The sequence below is a fragment of the Amyelois transitella genome, chromosome 3 (genome assembly GCF_032362555.1).
Source record: "Amyelois transitella isolate CPQ chromosome 3, ilAmyTran1.1, whole genome shotgun sequence".
Lineage (NCBI taxonomy): Eukaryota > Metazoa > Arthropoda > Insecta > Lepidoptera > Pyralidae > Amyelois > Amyelois transitella.
The window spans coordinates 1,414,262-1,438,710 of NC_083506.1; the positions used below are offsets into that span (position 1 = coordinate 1,414,262).

Genomic DNA, 24,449 nt, shown 5'->3' on the forward strand with positions numbered 1-24,449 from the left:
GCTCGGCACGGTGGGTAGCGTGCCTCGCTCGAGACTGCTGCGTAAGCTGCGTTTAAGCAGAGCGTAGCCTCACACAGCGCAGCACAGCAATGTTTGGTTGTATTCTCATTAAAATATCAGACGACCGAGTTGATCAAACATAGCATAGCGCAGTATAGCTCGATGTTGATATGTCACCCTAAGGGTGTAATGAACAGGATGCCGCAAATTGTCTATGATTACGTAGTGTGGCACCCAGGGACCTTCATTTAGAGGCATTGACTGGCTCCGATGAGCTCATCAGTGCAAAACTGTCGTCACCGGTTATAAGTAGCAACTAAGTTGAAGAAAATCTATGTAATCTGCTGCAAATACATATATGTATATACCTATATGTGTATGTATGTGTAGTGTAGTTTACAGGTATATTATATATTAAGTATAGGATTATAGTATATATGGTATTGAAAGTATGTTTATTATACATTATTATTATCACCCACACAAAGGTTATCCGCTTAACCCAATGGTATCCTGTAAGATAATGCTATTAGCATTAAGTCCGCCTATTGAACTTTACAAATTGTAATTGTTACAATAAAAAATAAATAAATAAATCTTGTATACCTAACCTTACTACCATACCAGCTGCCTTAGATACTACTAAGATAGACGATTTAACTGGGGCTGAGTGAGTGGTAGTCACATAATCCAGGGCTAAATTATATAGAAGTCAATGTCACGATACAATATGAAAACTTATACAATGTAGTTTACATAATAACGTAGGTTTATTTAGCTTCGAGCTTTATTCTTTATCTGAGGGAGAGACGCGTTTTATACTGTGGTTTTATAAGATTTTTTTTCTTTCATCCATTGTACATTCCCGACTGCAATCAAAGCCGTTGTTTCAAAGCTTGAAGTTTCTTAAACAACGATATTTTGCTGTAATTCTGGTACACAATTTGCACAAACCCACACTAGTCAAATTAGGGACATGATTAAATTTAAATTGATGGTCCAAAAAGAGGCTAATTATTGCTCCCAAAATGTCAAATGGTAAAAGGAAAAGTGAATCGTAATGCACCGTCACAGAGGACATATTTGTGTGCGATCGTGGCTTGTTAAAATACTTCCTACGCCACAGATGATTATGATAAATGTCATGGAACGAGCGCGGTTCGACGGTCATCATGAGCCCAATTTTGTCGTCAAAGCTAAAACGGACATTCAAAATAAGAAAAACAATAACAAATAAATACATACATACATATAATCACGTCTATATCCCTTGCGGGGTAGACAGAGCCAACAGTCTTAAAAAGACTGATAGGCCACGTTCAGCTTTTTATCTTATTGATAGAATTGAGATTCAAATAGTGACAGGTTGCTAGCCCATCGTCTAAAAAAAGAATCTCAAGTTTGTAAGCCTATCCCTTAGTCGCCTTTTACGACATCCATGGGAAAGAGATGGAGTGGTCCTATTCTAATACAATTAATATTCTATACAAATTAATAAAAGGATATAATTGACTATGCGCGACTGAAAACGAAATTAAACTGTTGCAAAAATTACCAACATAGAATCGATAATTGAATAGAAGACACTAAAATTGCATTTATTAATAATCTTTGTTTTATTATGCCAACAGTCTTGGTTGGCTTTAGTAGGTAATAAAATTTTAGGCAAATCACTGGTTTCCCCAAGATATTGCGTCATGCGTTTAAAGGACATAAGATATTTGACCTTAAGACGATCTAATATTTGCAGACCGCTCACTAAACATTGCTAATCTATACAAATAATTCACTAATGCTTACAACACAGAACGTATGATAAGTATAAAAAATAAATAAGTATATACGGGACAAATTACACAGATTGAGTTAGCCTCGAAGTAAGTTTGAGACTTGTGTTACGAGATACTAACTCAACGATACTGAACTTTTTATAATTAATAATTGGTCTGGGTCTTGGATATTTATCTTGATAGATAGACAAATCAGAGAAAGTTCGTTTCTCATCATGCCCTTACCGGGATTCGAACCCGGGACCTCCGGTATGATGATTTCTGCCTTTTCAATTTAGACACTAAAATTGTTCGCAAGGGTAAAACGAAAAATTTCGAGGGACGAGAGACTTTCATACTAAATTTTAAATCTCTTAGACACAGAAATTTGGGCTGTGCGTTCATAGGTCAGTCAGTCACTTTACGTATCATATCATAGAAATAAATAACTGATCGAGAATATGCTATGCTGAAATTGTCACTGACTTATTTTCACCACAATTCTTTTAAACTCGGTCCTTACACACATACACAGTCACGTCTATATCCCTTGCGGGGTAGACAGAGCTAACAGTCTTGAAAAAACTAAAAGGCCACGTTCAGCTTTATGGCTCAAGGATGGAACTGAGATTCAAATAGTGACAGATTGCTAGTCCATCGCCTACAAGAAGAATCCCAAGTTTATTAGCCTTTCCCTTCATCTCTGTTTCTATCATTAACGTAGCAGACATGCCTAAGAATCAATTGTGCCATGTTTAATTATGTAAGTATTAGCATGTATCTTTAGTTAAATATGTTAAACGATATTTATGCACACGCCATACCGCTCCAAAATTCATCTCTCCTCTCATGGGTCTACTGGAAGAGATTTCTTTTGAAATAAGTAGCACCTTTGTACTTGAATTACTGTAATAAATGCTCCTGTATATAATGTTGTGTATAAATAAAATCAAATTCTGTCTTGTCTTGACATCGTTCTATGGTTGAGCTCAATGTGGTTTGTTTTTAGATCATTTTTTGCACCCAGTCGTGGTCAAGATTAACGGTGCTGTCAACAACAGCACTGGTATTACCAATGTTTTTAGTTCGTCATTGCACCATAGATAAAAAAGGAATGTTAGCCTTAACGCAAATGAAATCTTTTCTAAATTGGTAGAAATAATCCCCACAAATAGAAGTGGTGTTTGTTTTGCTGAAATTTAATCCGATTCTCTGTCAGGGTCGAAACATTTAAGGCGATTTGATATAAGATTTGTATTAGCTTTTATGTTAAAATAATGCCAGACCATTATTTTAACATAACAGCTAATACAAATCTTATATCCCGCTTTGAATGATAGGCCTCGAACTGGTTTTTAAAACAAACACGATGAAGCCAAATTTGAGTGAAATGGATATTAATATCACATTATTAAATCAGCTACATTCTTCTTGCGACTTGCAAATGTCTAATTATATTTTACCTCAAAAATTAGCTACTTACTCGATTAAATCCTTATATCAGTCAGAAAATGAAAACATTTTAATGTAATAACGTAAAATGATAAAACGATTATGAGATAGGTTACCCTGATTGGTCATTGTTCAACTCCAATTTTCACTATTACAGCTCAAGGCTACGAACTAAGAATGCAAAATGAAACAATTATTTTAATGTATCTAGAGCAAGTTCGAATTGTTTTACAATCAATCGTTAGAACAAGTCATTGGACATTGAAGTTGATTGCGAAATATAAGAGAACCGAGACAAGGTTGGAAGTAAGAACACATTAGGCTAAGAATTAACATTTAAGCAAAAAAGTCTGGAAATAGTATTAATATGTTATGAATATTTTTTTTTTAATGTACATTGAATAAATGTATTTTACCTCAATCTGCCTGATGGTAAACAAGATAGAAAACTTGCACGCAATCACATAATACTCTGTTTCTTCCACATTTCCAAGCTACAACCCTATTCTAAATCGTTTTATAGCTATACGATGCAAAACTTAGACCAATAACTAGTAACACATCCGCCTAGTAACTAATAACACAAGATAGTTTGGTCATGTGGAGAGGACGAATGAAAACAGGTTGACTAAGCAGATATACAAGAAGAGTGTGGAGGGAAAGGTCGGAGTGGGAAAGCCTAGACGAACGTATCTTGATCAAATTAGAGACGTCCTGGCAAAGGGTCAGTTCAAGAGTACCCAAAACCGCTGAGCTTGCATGAAGAGAGTTATGAATGTGGATGAAGCGAAGGAACTATGCAGAGATCGTGGCAAGTGGAAAGATGTAGTCTCTGCTTACCCCTCCGGGAAAGAGGCATGATTTTATGTATGTATGTACATCCGCCTTTGATACTTCCATTATCGAAGAAGCTACTCTTGTGTCTACTGCCGACAATGACTCAATCAAATCGGATCCAACTTCGATACCATTACATAACACTTTCTTTAACGATGTTCATTCAAGCTTGGTCTCAGTTATGTATGAGACTGATTATCAAGTATTTTATTATGTGATCATGATCACGTTTCAAATTGTTATGGACAACGAATGAGACAGCATTTTTGATCATTATAATAAACTTTTTTAATGATTTCCTTCCTTTATGAGTTTTACATTTAAGATCCACATTAAAGAAGCCATGCATAAAAGGAGTAGGACTGGGTACACCAGCTTTTTAAAGGTGAACTATGGGAAGAAAATATGCCCCTGATACACCCAGGGGAACCAACGGGCTGAACGGGTTGGAACTGGAGACTTGGGAATATAAGAATCGTTAAAAATTAACCGAATTAAAATCAGTCATACAAAAATAATAATTCAAAAAATACCTTCTTATGCGATTTTAATAAGTAAGGTTAGTCACGCTGTTTTAGAAAGCTACTTTTATCTTTTATACCCAAAGACATGTCTACAATATGACAATGACAAAGGTATCCATAAAAATAAAACTTACACGAATGACAATTACTCTTCTCAATTGTACTAAAATGATACCTTTCTTTATGTGTCATTTATCAACTTTCTTCAAATTTATTGTCTCATTTACATTATGGTGTTGTTTCACGTGTGAGATAAAGTCCCCAGTTCAAGAAGGTCGACTTTCTCCCTTCAAGGTAACCTGACGCCGACCAAACGTGTGTTACGCCACCGAGCAAGTGACATCGGAATTCTCAATCACTCTAAGTTCAGAAGTCCTTTTTGATTTAGGACTTTCCAAGATGTTGCTACATACTATTTCACTTGTTCGAATTACTTAGAGTAAAATTCAGAACGTCTGATATAGTCGGCTCTAATGTGGTCAACCTTTACATTAATAACCTGAGATTATTAAAAATTATTATGAACCTACTAAGTACATCAGTAAACGCAATCAGCAAACTATTTACTCCATAAGTAAATAGTTTGACAATTGCTAGAAATCAGTAGAAGTGTGTTGTTTACACGGTGGAATAATTTCTGATCATATTATCAAGGCGATCAACTCTGTCCAATCGTTCTAATTACAACCTACAAGACCTCATATATCCAACATATTTACATTTCGCCAAAACCATAACATCATTATTGCTTTAACTAAAAGGTCATTTTGATATAACTTCTGTTATTGCAACCGTAAAAAGCGAGGCATATAAGTCTATAGGTGTTTCCTTATATATTTCGACATATGTACATTTAATTTCGAAATCTTAATATTAATGAAATGTAATGGATACTTCAATAATAAAAACTACCTTTCCCAAAAAGGTGCAACCAAAGTGGTTCTGATTCCCACAACGACATATTGAAGTTCTTTTAATTTTACACCAGGAAGACTTGATACACCGGAAGGTCGGCCATAATCAAATAATATTGACTTTGGCGGACGAATGTTTAACAAACATAGAGACAATAACGTATTATCTCACACAATAACAGCCATTGTCACTGTCACACATTACGATGAATATGTTTGGATTTCAAAACAGAGGTGCTTGATGTCTGAAATCGTGGTGATGATCGCTGGAATACTCATTTGCGTAAACGGGTTAATGGTTTCAAATCATACAGAACATGAAGGCTCCGAAAATTTTACTGTGAAACAGAAACATATGTATTTAGCTTGAGTAAATCTCTTACCAGGTTATTGATGAAAAGCAATATGTATAACACCTATTTCAGATAAAAATTTAATTTCAGTACGTGTCTTAGTAACTTTTGTAAATAAATATTGTGATCTACTCTTGGAGAAATCTGACCAAATAAAGCCTTATTTTCAAGTTAATAGACCAAGCAATTATGATAAAGAAAATTAAGAATCGCATTTGTCGGTGACAGTTAAAATACTATTTTATCAAGATCTTGTGACTATAGGTTCTGTCTTAAGAAATCAAAACTAATTACGAAGTCTATGACGATAAGTTCATCTACGTATAGCAGTTTATTTTCTACTATTGCTCGTCCAGTGTCCGTGGGGCCCGTTACATCGGAATGAGATTCGTAACGGGACTGCGATATGTTGATCTGCAGGACTGGTTTGCTTCGGGTCACAGGGTCTCAGCCACGCGCCCTAATTGAATTATCACTGCGCCTGCGTCTGGTGGTTCGCCAAGTGTAATTGTGAAAGTAATCGCCACTTAGTTTGACATTATTGTATTGATTATATTTTATGTTCTGTTTATTTGTGTATATTTGGGGATACTATACTTAGGAGAAGAAGAAAGGATACCAGAGAAAATATTAACACCGATACGATTTACTACGTCAATTAGCAATCAGTCATTATTTGGTGGCCTTCATGCCTTATGACTATTATTTCTACTCCACACACCTTTAACTTTTTATTGTTTTTGTATCTACCAAGGTATTAGATAGGAACTTTTTCCAATATATCTTGTACATATATACAATTTCATCACTAAGCCATATAGGTAAACGTAGCCTTACAGTCTTTTCAAGACCGTTGGCCCTGTCTACGTAAGGGTAAAGACGTGATCATATTTTGTATTTTACTCGTATATTCATTTTATAATCATGCCTAAAGACCACCAAAGCTGCAAAACGTGCAGAATCAACATCAACAAGTGCAGAATCGGTAATGCAGGCTAACGGGGCACAAATGGGCCATGCCGCCGTGATCGTTGTCTGCCAAGTGCAACACGAAACCTTGTAATGCTAACTATTTATGTAAATAATATTCTATTCTATACAAATTGTAGCGTTTGTTTTGAAAATTTGTTTTTGTTTGTACGATAGATGAATGTGTCTGAATATTTGTTGTTTGAGGATGTTGTTATTCAAATAACGGTTTTATACCTTTAGGACACCAAATAGGTGATGAAGGTTAAATTCAACAAACACAAATTATATCACGTATTTATCCGTAGCAGAATAGGCATAACATATCGAACAGTCACAAGACTGAAAGACCACGTTCACTGATGTTAGCAATGTTTACTTGTCCTTTTTATGAATTTCAACTAAATTAACCATAATAATTTAAATATTTTTAAACAACCCTTAGAATGTGTGAGCTATAATCAGTTCGAAAATTATACCCTGGAACATGACTTATATCTGTTTAGAAATGTTCTGTGACAATTTGAGAAATTGCTTTAAATTCCACGAAATGTCCGGTTTTCTCGAGAAAACCAGTCAACAAGGAATGCAGACTCAAGGCTGACGCATGAAAGTGCGGCGATTGCTTTTACCGATAGTTATATCTATCGATCTAAAGTAACACCACTCGATAATCGATATGTTACATAACAGATCTGAGATTGCGAGAGTATATACAAATTCATCAATAAAGTAAAAAATATTTATTACAGAAATAAGTGTAAATTAGTTGGAACCTGAGCTTACCTTGAAGCGTCATTTTATATGCTTGCTTGAATTATAGGAATATAATGATAATTTAATTTTTTAAAGAGTTTGACTTTGTACATATATCGTAAAACTGATATGAATTTAAATCCTTATCTATTGTGACAAACGTAAAACAAAAGGAATGGCCAATGGCCAATAATAAGTCTTAATTGTTTCTTATATATTCAAAACCTACCCATATGATACTATTACGAGACAAGTTTTTTTAAATCTACTTATTACGATTATTTAAATTCCAATAACACTTTTCAATTGTTTCAATCACTAACGAGGAAGTGTCAATATATTGTACCTATGTCGCTAAACAACTTGTTTGTCTGCTCGTTCAAATGTGTCAACGTGCCATATGAGATATTGACAATATCATCAACAAACACTTTTACTTCCAGAATTTAAAGTTAAAAGTAAACAACAATTAATAAACAGAGGTTTACCAATTCGAGGAAAGTTTGTTAAATATTATGTGCTCGTCAGCTGCATTTGACAATATATTTCTTTAGTTTTTATATATTTGGTTCTTTGGACAGTCACAAATAAATTTAACATAACGAAACCTAACTTTGGCACGGAAACAAAAGGGTGAAGTAATTTAAACGTGACAAAATTTTAAGCTCCGAAGCAAAATATTAGTGAACAAAACTGAAAACACTCAAAGATATATACTTACTTATAAGTGATAAATTGAATGAACAAGTTCGAAATGAATGCAACAGAATATTTGTCGATACAAATGCCATAGCTATTGGTCATTTGGACATAAGTGCTAAAATAGCGGGACCACATACGGAAAACCACTGACATTTGCTTGTCGCCGCCGGCCTTGGCCAACCAGTCAAGTTTGAGCCACGCCCGATGATGTGAGTGGCCCTCTCACTTCTTCACGATTTTCTTAAAGCTTTTATTGCGACATTTCCTGCGTCGTCCGCAATAAACTTCCTTTGCGACAGGTTGTTAATGATTATCACGTTTTGGGTAAATATGACTGCTTTAATTTACTTAGTTATCTGTTTGAGTAATAATATTAAAACACACTATAATAAGTTATAATGAAATTTTTTATTGTGCATAAATAAAAAATCCGATTGGTACAATTTAATCGTTCCATATGTCCAGAAACTGCACTATTGATTTAATCCTTCTTCTTCCTCTCAGCACATCAGATTTAATAATAGGATTATCATGTAAAATTCTCTGTAGCACACTTTATGTCGATTAATTTAAGTCATTAAATATACTCAGTTCCGTTACTAAGAAACATTAGATCATAGTCTAAGACGTGTGAACAAAATTGAATTATCTCAATATTGGCATAAAAACTGAGACTACCGTAGGAAGACAAACGATAGTCATTTGCGAACATTTGCCTACTACGGTAGTGTTTTTCACAATATTCTCACGTTTAGCATAATTGCAGATTTCCGTCAACTGCAAGCTTTGTAAATAATTAAATCTTAACGAAGTGAACAAGTACGTTCACCCATTAAAACTCTCACATACCTAACGGATTCTCCAAACTTTTTTTCTACATCTTACACAACATATTCAAATTGCGGCGACTCGACATTCAAATGTTAATAACAAATATAATTACAATACATGCGATTAATGAAACTGCTGCTGCAAGAAAAAAAGTTGCTGAATTCAAAACAGTTAATGAGAAACTGGCATGTAATGAGGTCTTTACGATTTGTAATGGGAAGAATGATAGTTGAGAGGTATATGATCGTATAGATCGTTGATCAATCTAACTCGCCGGCGATAAGGCATGTCGAAATGATTGATACTTGTGAAATAATGTTTCTTCAACAACGAAGGGCATCGTATAATGAGTGTGAAGTGTTATTGACTTTATTAACGCTTGCAAATGAAGGAGCACCTCAGGGAGATATGATAGATGACCATGTAAATGGAATTCATTTGTTCTATTTACACGTTATGAAACTATTACAGGTTGCTTGGGCTTATGATTTGAACGATTAATTCGTCGCTTATGTCTCTAATAAAAACTATTTAGTCATGTGCAAGGTTAAATAGTGCCTAATTAGAACGATTTTATTATCTACCAAATATTAGTATTACTACAATGAGGCCAAGTTGATAAGAAGTGAAATATCTACCTTAAGAATGTTTTTCATTCTAACGATTTGTATAAATAAAGAGTCTATCCTGATATGTCTGTGTAAGCTATGCAAATACATGAAACAATTCTAATTCAAACAAATAAGTCTAATTTCTGAATGTAATGCTAAAAGATCCGATATGGAAAGTTCTTTTGAAGTGCTTGCACAAACGGCAAGTACATGATAAAATGTTACATAGTGGCACCAAACAAAAGATCACGTTTGTCGTTTTACAACTAACATGACATTGAGAAGGCATGTCCGTACGTCATGCACGACCATCCTTTACAAACAAGTACATTTGCTACAAACATTTACTAAGAAATAACGAGCTGGTATTGTTGGACAAGCCTCTTCTGTAGATTATTGTCCAGATAGGCAGTTTTGTTATGAACGGCGCAGATTTCTAATAGATTACTAGCAGAATTATACAAGGCAGGATTCCTAAAGTGCTTTGGAGAATATTTATCTACGAGATGGCTGATGGGTAGGTGAACAGACTTATGGTACGTTTTTGGAGTTTGTTAGCTGAGGATGGTTGAGGGTTGCCCAAGTCATAGCTGTATGTGTATGATTTGTAAGTAACCAATAAGCGCATTTTATTATTATAGTAATAGCCTGCTAGTTTAAATAACCTGCAAAACTTTTCCTTACCCCACCACACAAATTACTGCAATACTTACCGGAGTAATAATCCAACTCTCAATTCAACGTCAACATTCTCTATATCATGCAGATCAGGTTGTCCCTGACATAAAGGAAATTCGTTAAAGACTTTAAAACACATACCTTCATAATGGTTATCGTCTTCATCATGTTGAGTCGCGTTGTTCTGCCGACAGAGGTACTCCTCGCATTCCGTCCAGTAAGCGGCGAGGGTCGCGGGGTCCGGAGCCCGAGGCGGCAGCGGAAGCGCCATGCGCACCTCGGGAGACTCCTGGAGACAAGAGAGAGAAGAGTTCGTATTAATTTTTCCTCCAATATACTTAATATTGGGCAAAGTCTTAAATAAAAAAGCAAATTTAGCTTTATAGTTAGTAGAAGGAAGCCATGTGGATTCCGAATTTAAAAAAAATAATTTAAATATCTGTAATTTCTGTGATAAGCCGAAAACAGATAACAAAACCACAGGAGACTTAAAAACATTTGCATAGGATCTGATAACCATGATTATCAGTTTCACACCGCACATCCCTATGGCGTCATAACAGTGCAAATATATTTGCGCTAATGTTGAAAGGATGGCAGGGACTTGAACTTATAATCTCCGTACGTCATCGTGATATGGTAGATAAAAGGCTATTTACTGATCCTCCATTCCTAACCAGACTTAAATTATGTGTAGGCATGACTTTATTTGAAACAAACAATGACATAACAGCTTATTCAATTAAAAATATCCGTAGTAATAATTGTGAGACAATATAGGGGCTCATTAATATTGTCAGCTGTTAGTTTAACTGCAATAGATAAAAGAATTATTTTTTATCAAACAGGGAATGATGTTACTGGGACTGACACGCGTTAGGAAGAATTTAAAATAATGTTAAAGTAAGAGACACTACTAGGGAAGGAAGTACAGGTAATGAGGAAGAAAAGATTCGAAAAGTTCAGTCTGAACACGGACAGATGGAAGAAGTAAATACATATCAAGAAAAGAAGGAAAGATGGTCTAAGCAATCTTAAATAGACTCCACTATCAGTTGACGTCATAAAGTCATAATTGTTAGTACGTTTAAAGGAAGGTCAACCAACGATGTAACTTTACATGCGTCGTTTGCACATAGCAAACGATATGAATTCATATTATATTTGAATGTTACTTTTTTAGGTGTCAAAATAATGGAGAATTATATCTGAGTCTCAATTGTTTTCGTAGGAGTCTATAAATTATTTATGAAGTAATAAACTGTGGCAGTTCAATTTTCTTTCATAAATATTACAAAAAATTATCACCAAAATTTAGTTCACTGTTCGGTGTTCTTCATTGTCAAATTCCTATTGTTTTACTACTATTGATTGTAGCATTATCCGATGTATCAATATCGATGGATTAACATATTATTATGATATGCGTAGATCCACTTGATATTACAATGAATTGATTAGTAGTTATATCAGCTTTTATTGTTTTTGAGAGTTGCTTAAAAATAACGTTTGACTAAATTGGGTGTCATTCAGCAATCGTTAATTCTGAATCTGAAATTTAATTTAAGAACTGATAATTTACAAATCGCCAAAAATTTACCTTGAAGTGTACATAAAATTTTAATAAATACGCTCATAATCATCATTTTACTACATGGCAAGTGTATTAAAGATATTATTTTATTTTTATGATTCATCCATTGACGTATAACGTATCCATTAACATGTTTAAGTTATTTATATTATGTCTGAAGTGTTTGTTTTATAGCAGATATCTTTTATTGAGGTGCTGTGTCGTTTAGTCCCGCTTTATAAATCATACGGATATATATATTTTATTGTGTGCTGCATGACGAATTAAACATTTACTGAAGCCATTTTAGTTTTTATTTCAGATGGGTTGAAAAAAATTTAGGAACTATTAAATTGATTAAAGTATTTATAATTTTTTCAGGTTATCTATCAGTCATAAAATTTTCTCCTTTTACTAATGGCTATTATTAGCAAAAAAAACTAGCACAACTAAAGAACCTGCAAACTGACCCGCTGAATAAGAAAATCCTGAAAAGTCAAACTCTTGCTACTATACAAATGCTACTTATATAAGTCCCATTTTGAGTCAAATTTTTGAAATATTTTAAGTACATTTATCGCCATTTTTTCTAACATTGCATGATCATTGATCCCCTTTTTATTATTTTACCTAAAAATGGATTACAATGAATCTAAAAAAACGAATATATATACATTCGATGCCCATTAATCTATAAAGGTGCATGATTCACCGTTTCCACTGAAATGAAATAAGAAATCAACAGCAGGATACGCTGATTTTGAATTGAAAATGGCCGCACCAGTTAAGGTATTAAAAGATTTACCTATCACTAACTAAATTGCATTCTAAGCTATTTGCTTTCAAGATATGGAATCACTAGGGAAAGCAATTTACGTGCTGTGAAAAGAATTTATCAAATGAGTGTGGCATCACTCTGTAGAAGGTATCTGTTTATCAAATTTTAGAGACATCCAATCGTTCAGTAATTTTAATTTCTGTTCTCTTTTAACATATTCTTCATTAATGCCGTTTATTGAATAATACTAGTTTTTACTTTACTCGCAGCTACAAAAAAAAGGGGTTTTCGCAAATCCGACTGGAACTATAGATGCTACTGAAATGAACAGTACCCTTTATCCGTATCCAGAATCTGAAATTTCCAGAAAATTGGTTCAGTAGATAACGCGTGAAGAGACAACAAACAAACAAACTTACTTTCGCATTTCTAATATTAGTTGGGATGGGATAACTTTTTTCTGAGCCTTAAAGCTTCAACAGGTCAACTATCTTATTCAAATCTCTGGTCATTCCATTTATTGTTCTTACGAACCATGTAAGATTCCGTTTTATAAACCGATCAAGTTCGGACATCTTTATTGTGCCTCATTCCGGATGCAGCGGAATTCACCATATTTCCATCTCGAAAACAAGATTTTGTCATTGAATTCTTTGGGAATGTTGCAATGTCGTTTCTGGTTTTGAGGCCCGAGTCTGCTGTCTCAATGAATTCTATACCTACATCCAAAAATTACCTTCATCTTACATAAGAACTAGTAACACATTTCGGCACTATTTTTTTATGACAATAATGTTATAAAATATAATATCTTTAAAAAAGAAATACAGTACATATAACAGAAATCAAAGCTTCTTAAGTATTTCATCACATTTTGCCTAAGTTTTAATAGAAGAGGTACATATTTTACTTTTCTTTGGTGGAGAGTTCTTTTGAACAAAAAGAAAACACAAAAGAGAAGAAAAACCTAAAGTTAATTTCTAGTTAAATTTTCAGTTCAATGCCCTCAGCATCATCCACTAATGACAGCTTATAAGAGATAGACTTAATAAGCCTAAACCCGAGTGTAACGCACTCTGACAGAGCATACTTTCGGAATGCAGCCATGATGTCACGGCTGGAAGTGTCCTCACAAAATGATGCGAAATTATTAGCGCCAATTAACATGGAGTCTTTGTTTATTTGTGTCTGCTGGGTGATGGCAGCTCTTAATTTCTTGCAATGCTTATCCGTGAACTTTTCGGGATTTGTATGTGTTAAGAAATTATATTAACATACACTCGTTGTTTGCCGCGAACTTAAGACCTCGCGAACAATTAACATTAAAAAAAATTGTGAATATCTCACGAGCCTCAATATTCTATTGACAGATTCTACATGCTTTTAAACTGCAGCAAAATCAGACCCACACTGTTCGAAAATTATCGCGTTACAAACAAACATATAAAAAATGTCTTTTCGCCCTAATTTTGTTCGTAGACCTCAACCGCCTCACTTGCTCAGTCAAAAAATGTCGCCTCTTTTTTGGAAAGGTAGGGAAACCCCTTGCCACGAACCCTGCTAATTTGTTTCGCTTCATCCCCGTCCATCCTCATGCAAGCTCTTCGGTTAATTTATTCGTAAGTGTTTTAAATTTAGCAGTTAGTGCGTCTGGCTTAGTGCTAACATGCTGAGAACTTAACATGACGTAGAGCAGCCTCGGAGGTTTCTGGCCATCGCTCCCGGATGCGTGGCAAAGCAAGAGTGAATAAGCATAATATGAGCTTACATGTAGGTACCACATTAGTCTTTTCGAGATGGTTGGCTCTGTCGACCCCGTGAGGGATGGATACGTGATTATTGTATATACCACCTTAAACTTTACCTTTGTTATCACAAAATATAGAAATTACATTTACTACTACCAGTAAGATTGAGGTCAAATGCACTTAAGTTCTCTACAAATTTCTTCTTCAAGCAGCTACTTTATACAAAATTCAAATAAATATCTGCCTAAGTAACTTCATAATAAAAAGTAAAAAATAGCAAAACTTGATCTCAGAAACGGAACTCTTGACAAGTGTGTAACTTGTTTGACGAAGGTCAAAGGCTAATGGCAAAAAGTTGTAAATGTAATTATGAGTTTTACCGAACCCAGACACATCCATAAATGAATAACATAATGCAGCATTGTATGACATTGCAAGTCTGTAACTAGTACAAGCAAACACTATTGTCACTATTTGAATCTCAATTCTATCATTAAGCCAAACAGCTGAATGTGGCCTATCAGTCTTTTCAAGATTGTTGACTCTGTCTACCCCGCAAGGGATATAGACGTGATTATATACATGTTTGTTCGTACTATTAACATAAATTTGTAAGGTTTTATTTTGTTTATGTATAAAAGTAATCTACACATAATGATTCCTCAAGATGTTTTCCCTCACCGTAAGAGCATCGGTTCGAGCACTATTCAAATCCAATCTCTATCATTAAGCGATACAGCTAAACGTGGCATTATTTTCAAGACTATTGGCTCTGTCTTCCCATAAGGCATAAAGACGTGATTGTATGTATGTATGTTCTTTTTATTAATTTTGTAGGATATATTAAGTAGGATGGATGTAAATGAAGCAATAATATAAATATAGAGGTTGCGGAAAATCTTTATCACGAGGAGGAAATAAAGTGTGCGATAGGAAATCGCAACGGAAATGAACTCGAGCCACGATTGATATGAACAACATTCTCATTTGTCGTTTGCTACACTACAATTATCATATATAACATATAATCACGTTTATATCCCCTGCGAGGAAGACAGAGCCAACAGTCTTGAAGAGACTGAAAGGCCACGTTCAACTGCTTGGCTTAATGATAGAATTGGGATTCAAATAGTGACAGGTTGCTAGCCCATCGCCTAAAAGAGGAATAAGCCTTTCCTTTATTCGATTAGATCCATGGGAAAGAGATGGAGTGGTCCTATTCTTTGTTCTAAAATTTATAGGTTATTTATCTCGGGGTGCAATAATGGGAAGATCCAAATTTTCCGCGAGAACAGAAATAACGAGAATTTTAATTTGTAGAAATTTGTTAAAACCCAGTCTACATATAATTCTAACATTCATATACAAAAAAATATCCCTTCATGGGATAAGTCCGCCATTGCAATTGATTTGTTTCTTTTATAACTATGTACTTACTATTTTCTTGTTACTGTGTAAATTTCTATGCAATAAAGATATTACAAACAAAAAATCACCTATCTTTCTATGATCTTACATAATCCTGCGCTATGCTGTATTTATTATCTCTTACTAATGTAAATTCGTCCACTTTTTCAGTCATAAAGAAATCTCGCCGGTTATAACAGAATGGCCATAAATGGTAAGCCGCTTTGAATCATATTAAGACTGCTATTACACAAATATGATAATGTGGCATTCTCCAACCGGCTAATAGAATTACATAAAGAAAATTCACAATTTGCTAGTTAATGGCATAATTTTTCGTTTTGTTTATATTAATATTCATTATTCTTTTCATTAGTAGATTTAGTCTCGGTTTTACGTATCTTGCTCATGAAAAATGTTTGTACTACATATATCACAGATATCACGCCTCTTTCCCGGAGGTATAGGCATTGACTCCATCTTTCCACTTACCACGATCCCTGCATAGTACTTCTTTAACTTCATCCACATCCACAACTCTGTTACCTACTATCAGTTCCTTCTTTGACATCTATACTGGCAAATCTTTGTGCCAGTTTAAGGTCACTTTTATAAAGTTAATTATCTGTTTCAGGTTTATTTATTTCCTAACCGTCAATCAAAATCTCTGATTTCCCTTTTTTTTGGTACTTACTAAAGATTGTTGGCTCTGTTTGCCCGGTTTGGGATAAAGGCGTGTTTATTTGCATGTACGTAAACCAACTTTCAATGATGCATTGTCATCATACGTTCTACATTTTACAGTCAGTCGCATATCATGACAGTTTGATAACTTAGTCTAACGGATCACTGTTTGTCCAACTCTTCATGGCTTGTTTGGTCCGTCACTGGTGTTAGCCATTTCAGACCCGTTATAAATTCTAAGAAGTCTACTGTCTTCACGTAAATCATGTCCCTGAGAATGTCATACATCACTGGAACATTTACGAACCAGGTCAGAATGTCTATTGGAGGCAATAGATTCATGGGAGATTAAAATTCAAGTCACACCATCACAAGGTGAATGAATGGGGGTACATGAATGAGATCCTTTTAAAATAAAGATGGAAAGAGATAACGTTTCATAACAACGTAAATTACAAATATATCTAAAAGCTATTAAATAATATGACAAGCGGAACAAATTATCTGAGAAAAGCTGTCGTAAATTTGACCCGTTGAGAAATTCTACCAATCTGCATACAATACAAAATCTGATTACAAATGTTACTGTAATCAATATTATGGATTTATCGTAACAGTTTTAAGTATTAGATAGTCATAGAGGAAAAAGCAAAAACCCAAACCTGTCGTGGAAAATAAAAAGTACCCTTGTACTGAATTTCACTTTATTTTAAGTTTTATTCTTATTTTCCTTGATGTACATATATAAATAAATAAATAAAAACAGACAACAAACAGTTATAGGATTTTTATTATATATGAAAGGATTTACGGTTTCTCGCTTTGAAGTTTCTTTGAAGATCTAGGTTTAATTTTTTAAAGATTTGATTCTTTAAATAAAGGTCGAACTCTCCTTATTGATCTAAATATGAATGCCTCAAACTAATTATTGTAGTGAAGAATATTTCAATTCTACAGATATACAAACAAAATCTTAAATTAGTAAACCTTTATCTTCAGTAATTATTATTTATTGAAAGGTAAGTAAAGTTTTCCTTAGTTTCACACCCCACGCTGTGTGGCAAATTGACGCAGTTGTGCACAAAAACATGCTTTTTACTGAGTTTTTTCTCCGAGTGATTGTAGATATTACGAACCATAGAGACGTGATCGTTAGAGAAATCTGTAAGTAAATAAATTTCAATGAGAGGAGTGTTATAAAACAAAAACATTTTACGAATCAACAAAACATTCATCGACTAGCAACTGCTGCGAAATGTCTTGTCATCGCATATTATCGCTCAAACATGATTTAAAACAATTTAGTAAAATTCATTCGCTTACAAATGACACGTTGATTTTAACATTAAACCTGTTAATATATTTACTAAACACAAGTTAAATTTGGGATCTCTAATCTTAGCGTAGTGTCAGAGAAATATTGATTCAAAGCAGACCATCTCTTAAAAACAACATGATACAGTAAAAAATCTAATCAACCTATTTCTTGAACTTGGACACCTGACAGAGATGCTCATAATCCCTGATAAGTTATCACATGATGAAGTACCTATTTGCAAGACCAAGAACAATTGCACCACAAATATTTATCAGGTGTAGAAATGTTTTGCACTCTCAAGACTTGTTATCAAAGTCGCATTGCAAATCTCCAGAGATGTAACAAAATATTATCATAAGAATGAAAAAAATATTGTTGTTTTTAATCTCAATGTATATTACACTTGTTTTTAATTAAATTACTTCCTTTATAAAATTTTATCAAATCTTATAAGGCTTCTAAAGATAGCACAGTCAAAGCTAAGAAATTTAAAAGACAAATTAGCCTCTTAGATTTAACATACATATGTACATATGGATATAAACGTGAGTCTATATCCCTTGCGGGGTAGACAGAGCCAACAGTCTTGAAAGGACTGAATGGCCACGTTCAGCTGTTTGGCCTAATGATAGAATTGAGATTCGAATAGTGACAGGTTGCTAGCTCATCGCCTAAAAAAGAATCCTTAGTTTGTAAGCCTATCCCTTAGTCGCTTTTAACGACATCCATGGGAAAGCGATGGAGTGGTCCTATTCATTTTGTATTGGTGCCGGGAACCACACGGCACGTGGCACGGCAAGAATTATTAATAAATTTACCATTAAAGAAATACCATGTGTTATATTATTCCCATAGTTCCGGCGTCTCCCATTGTCTTGTGATCAGGTAATAGTGACTACTACTTTAGAGAAACGAGACATTGCACCACTCAACCTTAACGAGTCTCAGTCTATTTGGCGGAGAACAATTGACATTACGTAACAGCGCGTGGACAAACGTCTTTACGACTAAGAGTATGTACTAAATTATAAATGCATTATAATTATTAGATACTAGCTGTGCCCGCGACTTCGTCCGCGTGGAATAGTTATTTTGGGCATCATTTTGGGATGAATAATTTTCCCCGTTTTTTTTTTCTTCACATTTTCCATTATTTCTTCGCTCCTAATATTTGTAGCATGATATTATATAGCCTTAAGCCTTCCTCGATAAATGGTCTATTCAACACAAAAATAATTTTTCAATTCGAACCGGTAGTTACCTTATACGTATAGGTTATTATAATATAATATAATAATATAATTTTTTTTTAAATACAAAATTAGTTTATATTTATTCATACATATGATTGCTCCTGTCCAATTTTGGTTTAAACATTTGTAAAAGTTTAGTTTAATTACATAGGTAATCATAATCATATCACATATTGAAATTTTGGTTTCGATTTATGTACAAGCATATAAGGGAACTGGAGATTTGAGTAAATGTTTTCGTTTCGGGAGCCTCATTTTATTTGGCTACTCGTCTTTCGAAAGAGTAGGCAGAGACTACATATTTTCACTTGCCACGATGCAAACATGCTTATTTAGCATCATTTATCTACATTAATAATTCTTTTCCTGCAATTTAAGTCGGAAACATATTTCTGATTTCAATAAAATCAAAAGTTACATTGATATTGATACTTGTAAGAGTTGTTAAAACATTAATCAACTCTAAACAAGACGTGTAACATTTCTTGGTAAGTCGTGACTCGGGTACACGCATACAACTCTTTGACGGCAAGTGAGACACGATTATAATATTTACTTCAATAAACCATTCATGGAAATGTTCCTTATAGTCATATGTCTCGGGTTCGAATCCCGGCCAGGGCATGATGAGAAATATTTTTTTTCTGTTTAGTCTGAGTCTTGGATGTTCATCTATATAAAAGTATTTATTATAAAATATAGAATCTTTGAGTTAGTAACTCCTAACAAGTTTCGAGCTTACTTCGAGGCTGACTTGATCTGTGTTATTTTTCCTGTACATATTTATTTATTTATGTCACTGACTTCCTATCTGTAAATAATTAACAAAAGAGAATTAACAAAGATAGAGTACAAGATAATTGAGAATGAAAATTTAGATGAAGATGAGAATTATCTCCAATTAAAATAAAATAGGCAGCGTAACAGCAAAATAATAAGGTTTAAGTCGTCAGATTATTAAATGTGGCGCCAAAAGTAGATAAGACTGAAAATAATATGCTCTAATAACATTGAAAATACTTCCTCGTTAAAAGACAATTAAAGATAGTGATAATAAATAAAATATAGCAACAATGCGTTCTTTCATAGCACATTAAAAAGAAAACAATCTTATTAAAAGAAATAAATAAGTTTATCAAAGCAAAAAATGAAATACAAACCGCAAGATTAAATCAAATAATACCGCTAGAAACAATAACATTACGGTGGTGTCTGATAATTTATTTTTGATTTTATAAGAAATTTCTTGAAGATGTTGATGGAAATTATGACATGACATGACATGTGAGACTTGTTAGCTTGCTAAATTAGGAAAGATAAAGATGCAGTAATCTACATTTCGAGTTAAACACATAAAAATAGTATCAGATTATGATAACAGCGAGGCTGAGGGGAATCAGTTTTTCGTAAGTGTTATATTTGCTAGTATTACTTTATTTATTTAAGCACAGAGACGTTCTAAAAGATAACATACAAGGTTAAATAAAAAAGAAAAATAACGATAATACACATTGGCATCTCTCTAATTTAATTTATTTCTGATGAATTGTTTTGTTTTAAATAAATTTAACAATTTTATAAAGCTATAGACAACCAGCACAAGTCAAAGACTCGATTAATCCTCTCAATGAATTTGATTTTGCTTGCTTTCTCGTTATTTTAAAGAACAAAACAGTATCTTTGCAACTTAAATCTTTTATTCGTAATTTTTAACTAGAATTTCTACATCTCGAGATATGCGGTTGCATACAAAAGTTAGAACTTAGAAAGCAAAGAATCTGATCGATTTAGCATTCAGTCTCGCCACATTATCCTTGATCGCTGCATTAAGACGCAATACACGAGCAGATGAACGTGCCAACATTACCATGTCTCAAAAACAAAAAGAGGCTATTATGTGGCGATTTCTTTTGTACTCTTTGTTCTTCGTCAAATTAACATTGGATTCGCAGCCTCCATTTGTAAAACTCCCGTCGACGTTACTAAGAAAAATCTTTAATGATTATGTTCTATTCAAATTTGATATTGGTGTACAATGACTTGTACTCAGTATTTGTGTGTTTGTTGTCTATTTGTTCTTTATTCTGATTTAATATTTTTTTTGTGTTTGTTTTTTAAAATCAATACCAAAGTCAGACTTTTGTTACTCTCATAACTAAAGATGGAATTGCTAATTAAATTGATATATATATTTGCAGACTCCACAATGCTTAAGACAAAATTAATAATAAAAACTTATTTATTAACGGATTTTACGTCGTGACTTTGGTAAATACATGCATATACATTACGTCTTTATCTCTAACGGGTAGACATAGTCACTAGTCTTGACAAATCGTGTCCAATTTCGAAAAAAAATTTCACAAATCTTCCTAGCCTTATTCGTAACATTTTTTTTTAGTTTTAAAAAAAATAAATTACAGTGAAAATCATTTCATGACAATAGTGTTCCTAATTACAGAAATAACAACATGATATGAGCGCGAATCACAGCTATCAGTACCTAACGAAGAGAAACCGGCGGGATCGGGATGCTTCACAGAGTAATTATAACATTAACACGCGACGTACAACATCTTTAGAGATTTTAATTAATCTCAAAGATTCTTGTTATATTAGCAACATATGTTTTTTTGTTTTATTTACAGAAAAGATGAATTTTAGGACGCATAAAATTACATATATCCATATAATCACGTCTATATCCCTTGCGAGGTAGACAGAGCGAACAGTCTTAAAAAGACTGATAGGCCCCGTTCAGCTGTTTGGCTTAATAATAGAATTGAAATTCAAATAGTGACAGGTTGCTAGCATGTCGCCTAAAAGAAGAATCCCAAGTTTATAAGCCTATCCCTTAGTCGCCTTTTGCGACATCCATGGGAAAGAGTTGAAGTGGTCAAATTTATTTTTCCTATTGATGCCGGGAACTACACTGCACACGTAAATAATTAACAAAAATATTTGTATATCAAATAATTGATTAGTTACTGGACTGTTTGATTGATTAAGGCTTCACTGACTGACTATAGTCAATCAAATAATTAATCAAGGATAAAAAAATACATATTTCAACCATATTTACGTAGTAACTTATTATTATTATAACCATTAATAGAAAAAACATTTAAGTATTGACATTATTGGGCATAACAAATTAACAAGAGAAAGGTAGGTAGGTATGCATAAATATTTGCCAATTTCGAAATACCTCATCAAATAGAAATCATAAAATCCATAGTCTCATACGGAGAAGATAATTACTAGGAAATATAAATGATACTGCCGCAATAAAGTTCAAGTTTACATGTAAATTAACTTTAATAACCCAATAAACAGGATAGGTCAACATGTGCCCTTTAAAAAATAATTCTGATATTATGAACCTTGCCGTGTGGTTCCCGGCTGTGCACAATATAAAAAAGAATAGGACCTATCCATCTCTTTCCCATAGGATGTCTTAAAAGGCGACTAAGGGATAGGCTTATAAACGATGGCAACCTGTCACAATTTGAATCTCAATTCTATCATTAGTAAGCCTGACAGCTGAACATAGCCTCTCACGGCCATTGACTCTGTCTACCCCGTAAGGAATAAAGATAAGATTATATGAATGTATGTATGGTATTAAAAACCGTCTAACTGGATAGCTACAAGGTGCTACCAATGCAGGTGGCATTGTTTCTATGACAGCTGCTAGTTAGATGAACTGAAAGAGAACAATGAAAGAATCCAATTAGTTGATATCTGTATGGATTCAAGCATTGTTGAAGAATATCACGTACGGTAGTCAAAGAATGTGTTTAAAACAACAATAAAAAAAACAAATAGAAAAAAAAATTAAGAATGGTTATATATATATTGGTATAGGTTTCGAAAATTTAACACAGAGTAACGCGGTTGGTGATATTTAAATCGGAAATATTTTGAATCCAAAAGGAACAACACAATGAAGATTAAAACATTTTTTTATTTTTTTTTAAATATGTGGTACCTAAGTATGCAGTATGATGGACTCGAAAAATGATACCACGGACGGACAAAAACATAATGAGCCCGTCGACGGTACCTACCTACTTCTTTTTTTTGTTATTTTTTTTCTTTATATTTGTGAACGTTTATAAATGTATTCAACCTATTAATTTTAATAATATTACTTTATGTCAAGCCTAATATCTTTTGAAATATGCAGAAATAATAACCGTTTCTTATAAATAAACTCATTTCTTTAAAAGGTGCATTGGTAATTAAATACAGGTTTCCCCATTGAAATCTCGCATTGATTGCGATAATCTGTTATGAAAATAATGAAATTGCTTATCGCGTTTGATACTTATTACGATATCCCCATATCACATTGATTACCGATGCTCACATTGACAACTCACCAACCACAACAACGCAAATCGTACACATGAATACAAAGCCAGCGCAGGTGGTAAGCAAGCCACAGACTCAAGTTCATACTTTGACAATGAAAAGGATAACATAAAAACAAGTATAAAGATAAAATACACTGGAAGGTCGTTGATAATGATCATACTATTAGCATATGCGTAGAATTATATGTATAGACGAATAACAAACACTAACCAATTTCAACATCCGTAAATCCAGAAGTAGCGGCAACGCGATTTGTCAATATCAGTACAAACAAAAGCCTAGGAAACTAGTTCTAATTGAACCACCAAGCGTCCACGGCACACACACTCACTTTTACCAAACTAATTATTGCTGAGGACCATTCGAAATACGACACGAGAGTTTGTTTTTGTGTTCCGCCACGCGTCGCTGGAAGGTGGATGTTTAAAAACAATCGATTCACTTGTTCACAACACCATTCAATTCGTTATTCGAAAATGGGTTATTTATTCGTTTTGATTTTTTAGTAACAACTGGAAATCACCAAACTCGATAAGGTATTACGATAAACTTCGGAGAGGAAGGTGACGCGACAGGCGATATTGTCAGCGGTTGGCGCGGCACTGACGATGGTGAGAAATCGAGAATGAATCGAGTGGGCTCGCCGGCCGCCGGTCGTGCCTCTCGCTCGGGCTCGCAGCCTCAGCGTCTGCCTGCCGCATGCCGACGCGGGCTCCGGTGGCGGTGGCGAAGCCCTAAGGCTACTCCAAGATGATTTGCTGAGAGGCCCTCACACATGCCGAAAACAAAAATTCCAACAGAACGTGTTGACCAATACATCAAGAAATTGTAGACATCACTAAGCTTAGTGAAACAACTCACTTTATAAAATAAAAATATAGGAACATACCTATATGAATTTATATTTTTTTT

General features: G+C 33.9%; 1 protein-coding gene across 4 annotated transcripts in view; it reads right to left on the minus strand.

Moving 5' to 3' along the window:
- LOC106136100 (rho GTPase-activating protein conundrum) overlaps positions 1 to 24,160 on the minus strand; it is a 62,151-nt gene extending 37,991 nt beyond the window's left edge. The window contains exons 1-2 of one of the 4 annotated variants that reach the window (XM_013336546.2): positions 23,897 to 24,160; positions 10,538 to 10,685 (exon numbers count right to left, since the gene is read on the minus strand). In XM_013336546.2, coding sequence (XP_013192000.2) covers positions 10,538 to 10,685; positions 23,897 to 23,899 — 151 coding nt within the window. In that variant the 5' untranslated portion in view covers positions 23,900 to 24,160. Of the gene's footprint in view, positions 1 to 10,537; positions 10,686 to 23,747 lie in introns of all 4 variants that reach the window. The other 3 variants (XM_013336547.2, XM_060948393.1, XM_013336545.2) reach the window with 3 other exon arrangements.
- Between the last annotated feature and the right edge of the window lie 289 nt (positions 24,161 to 24,449).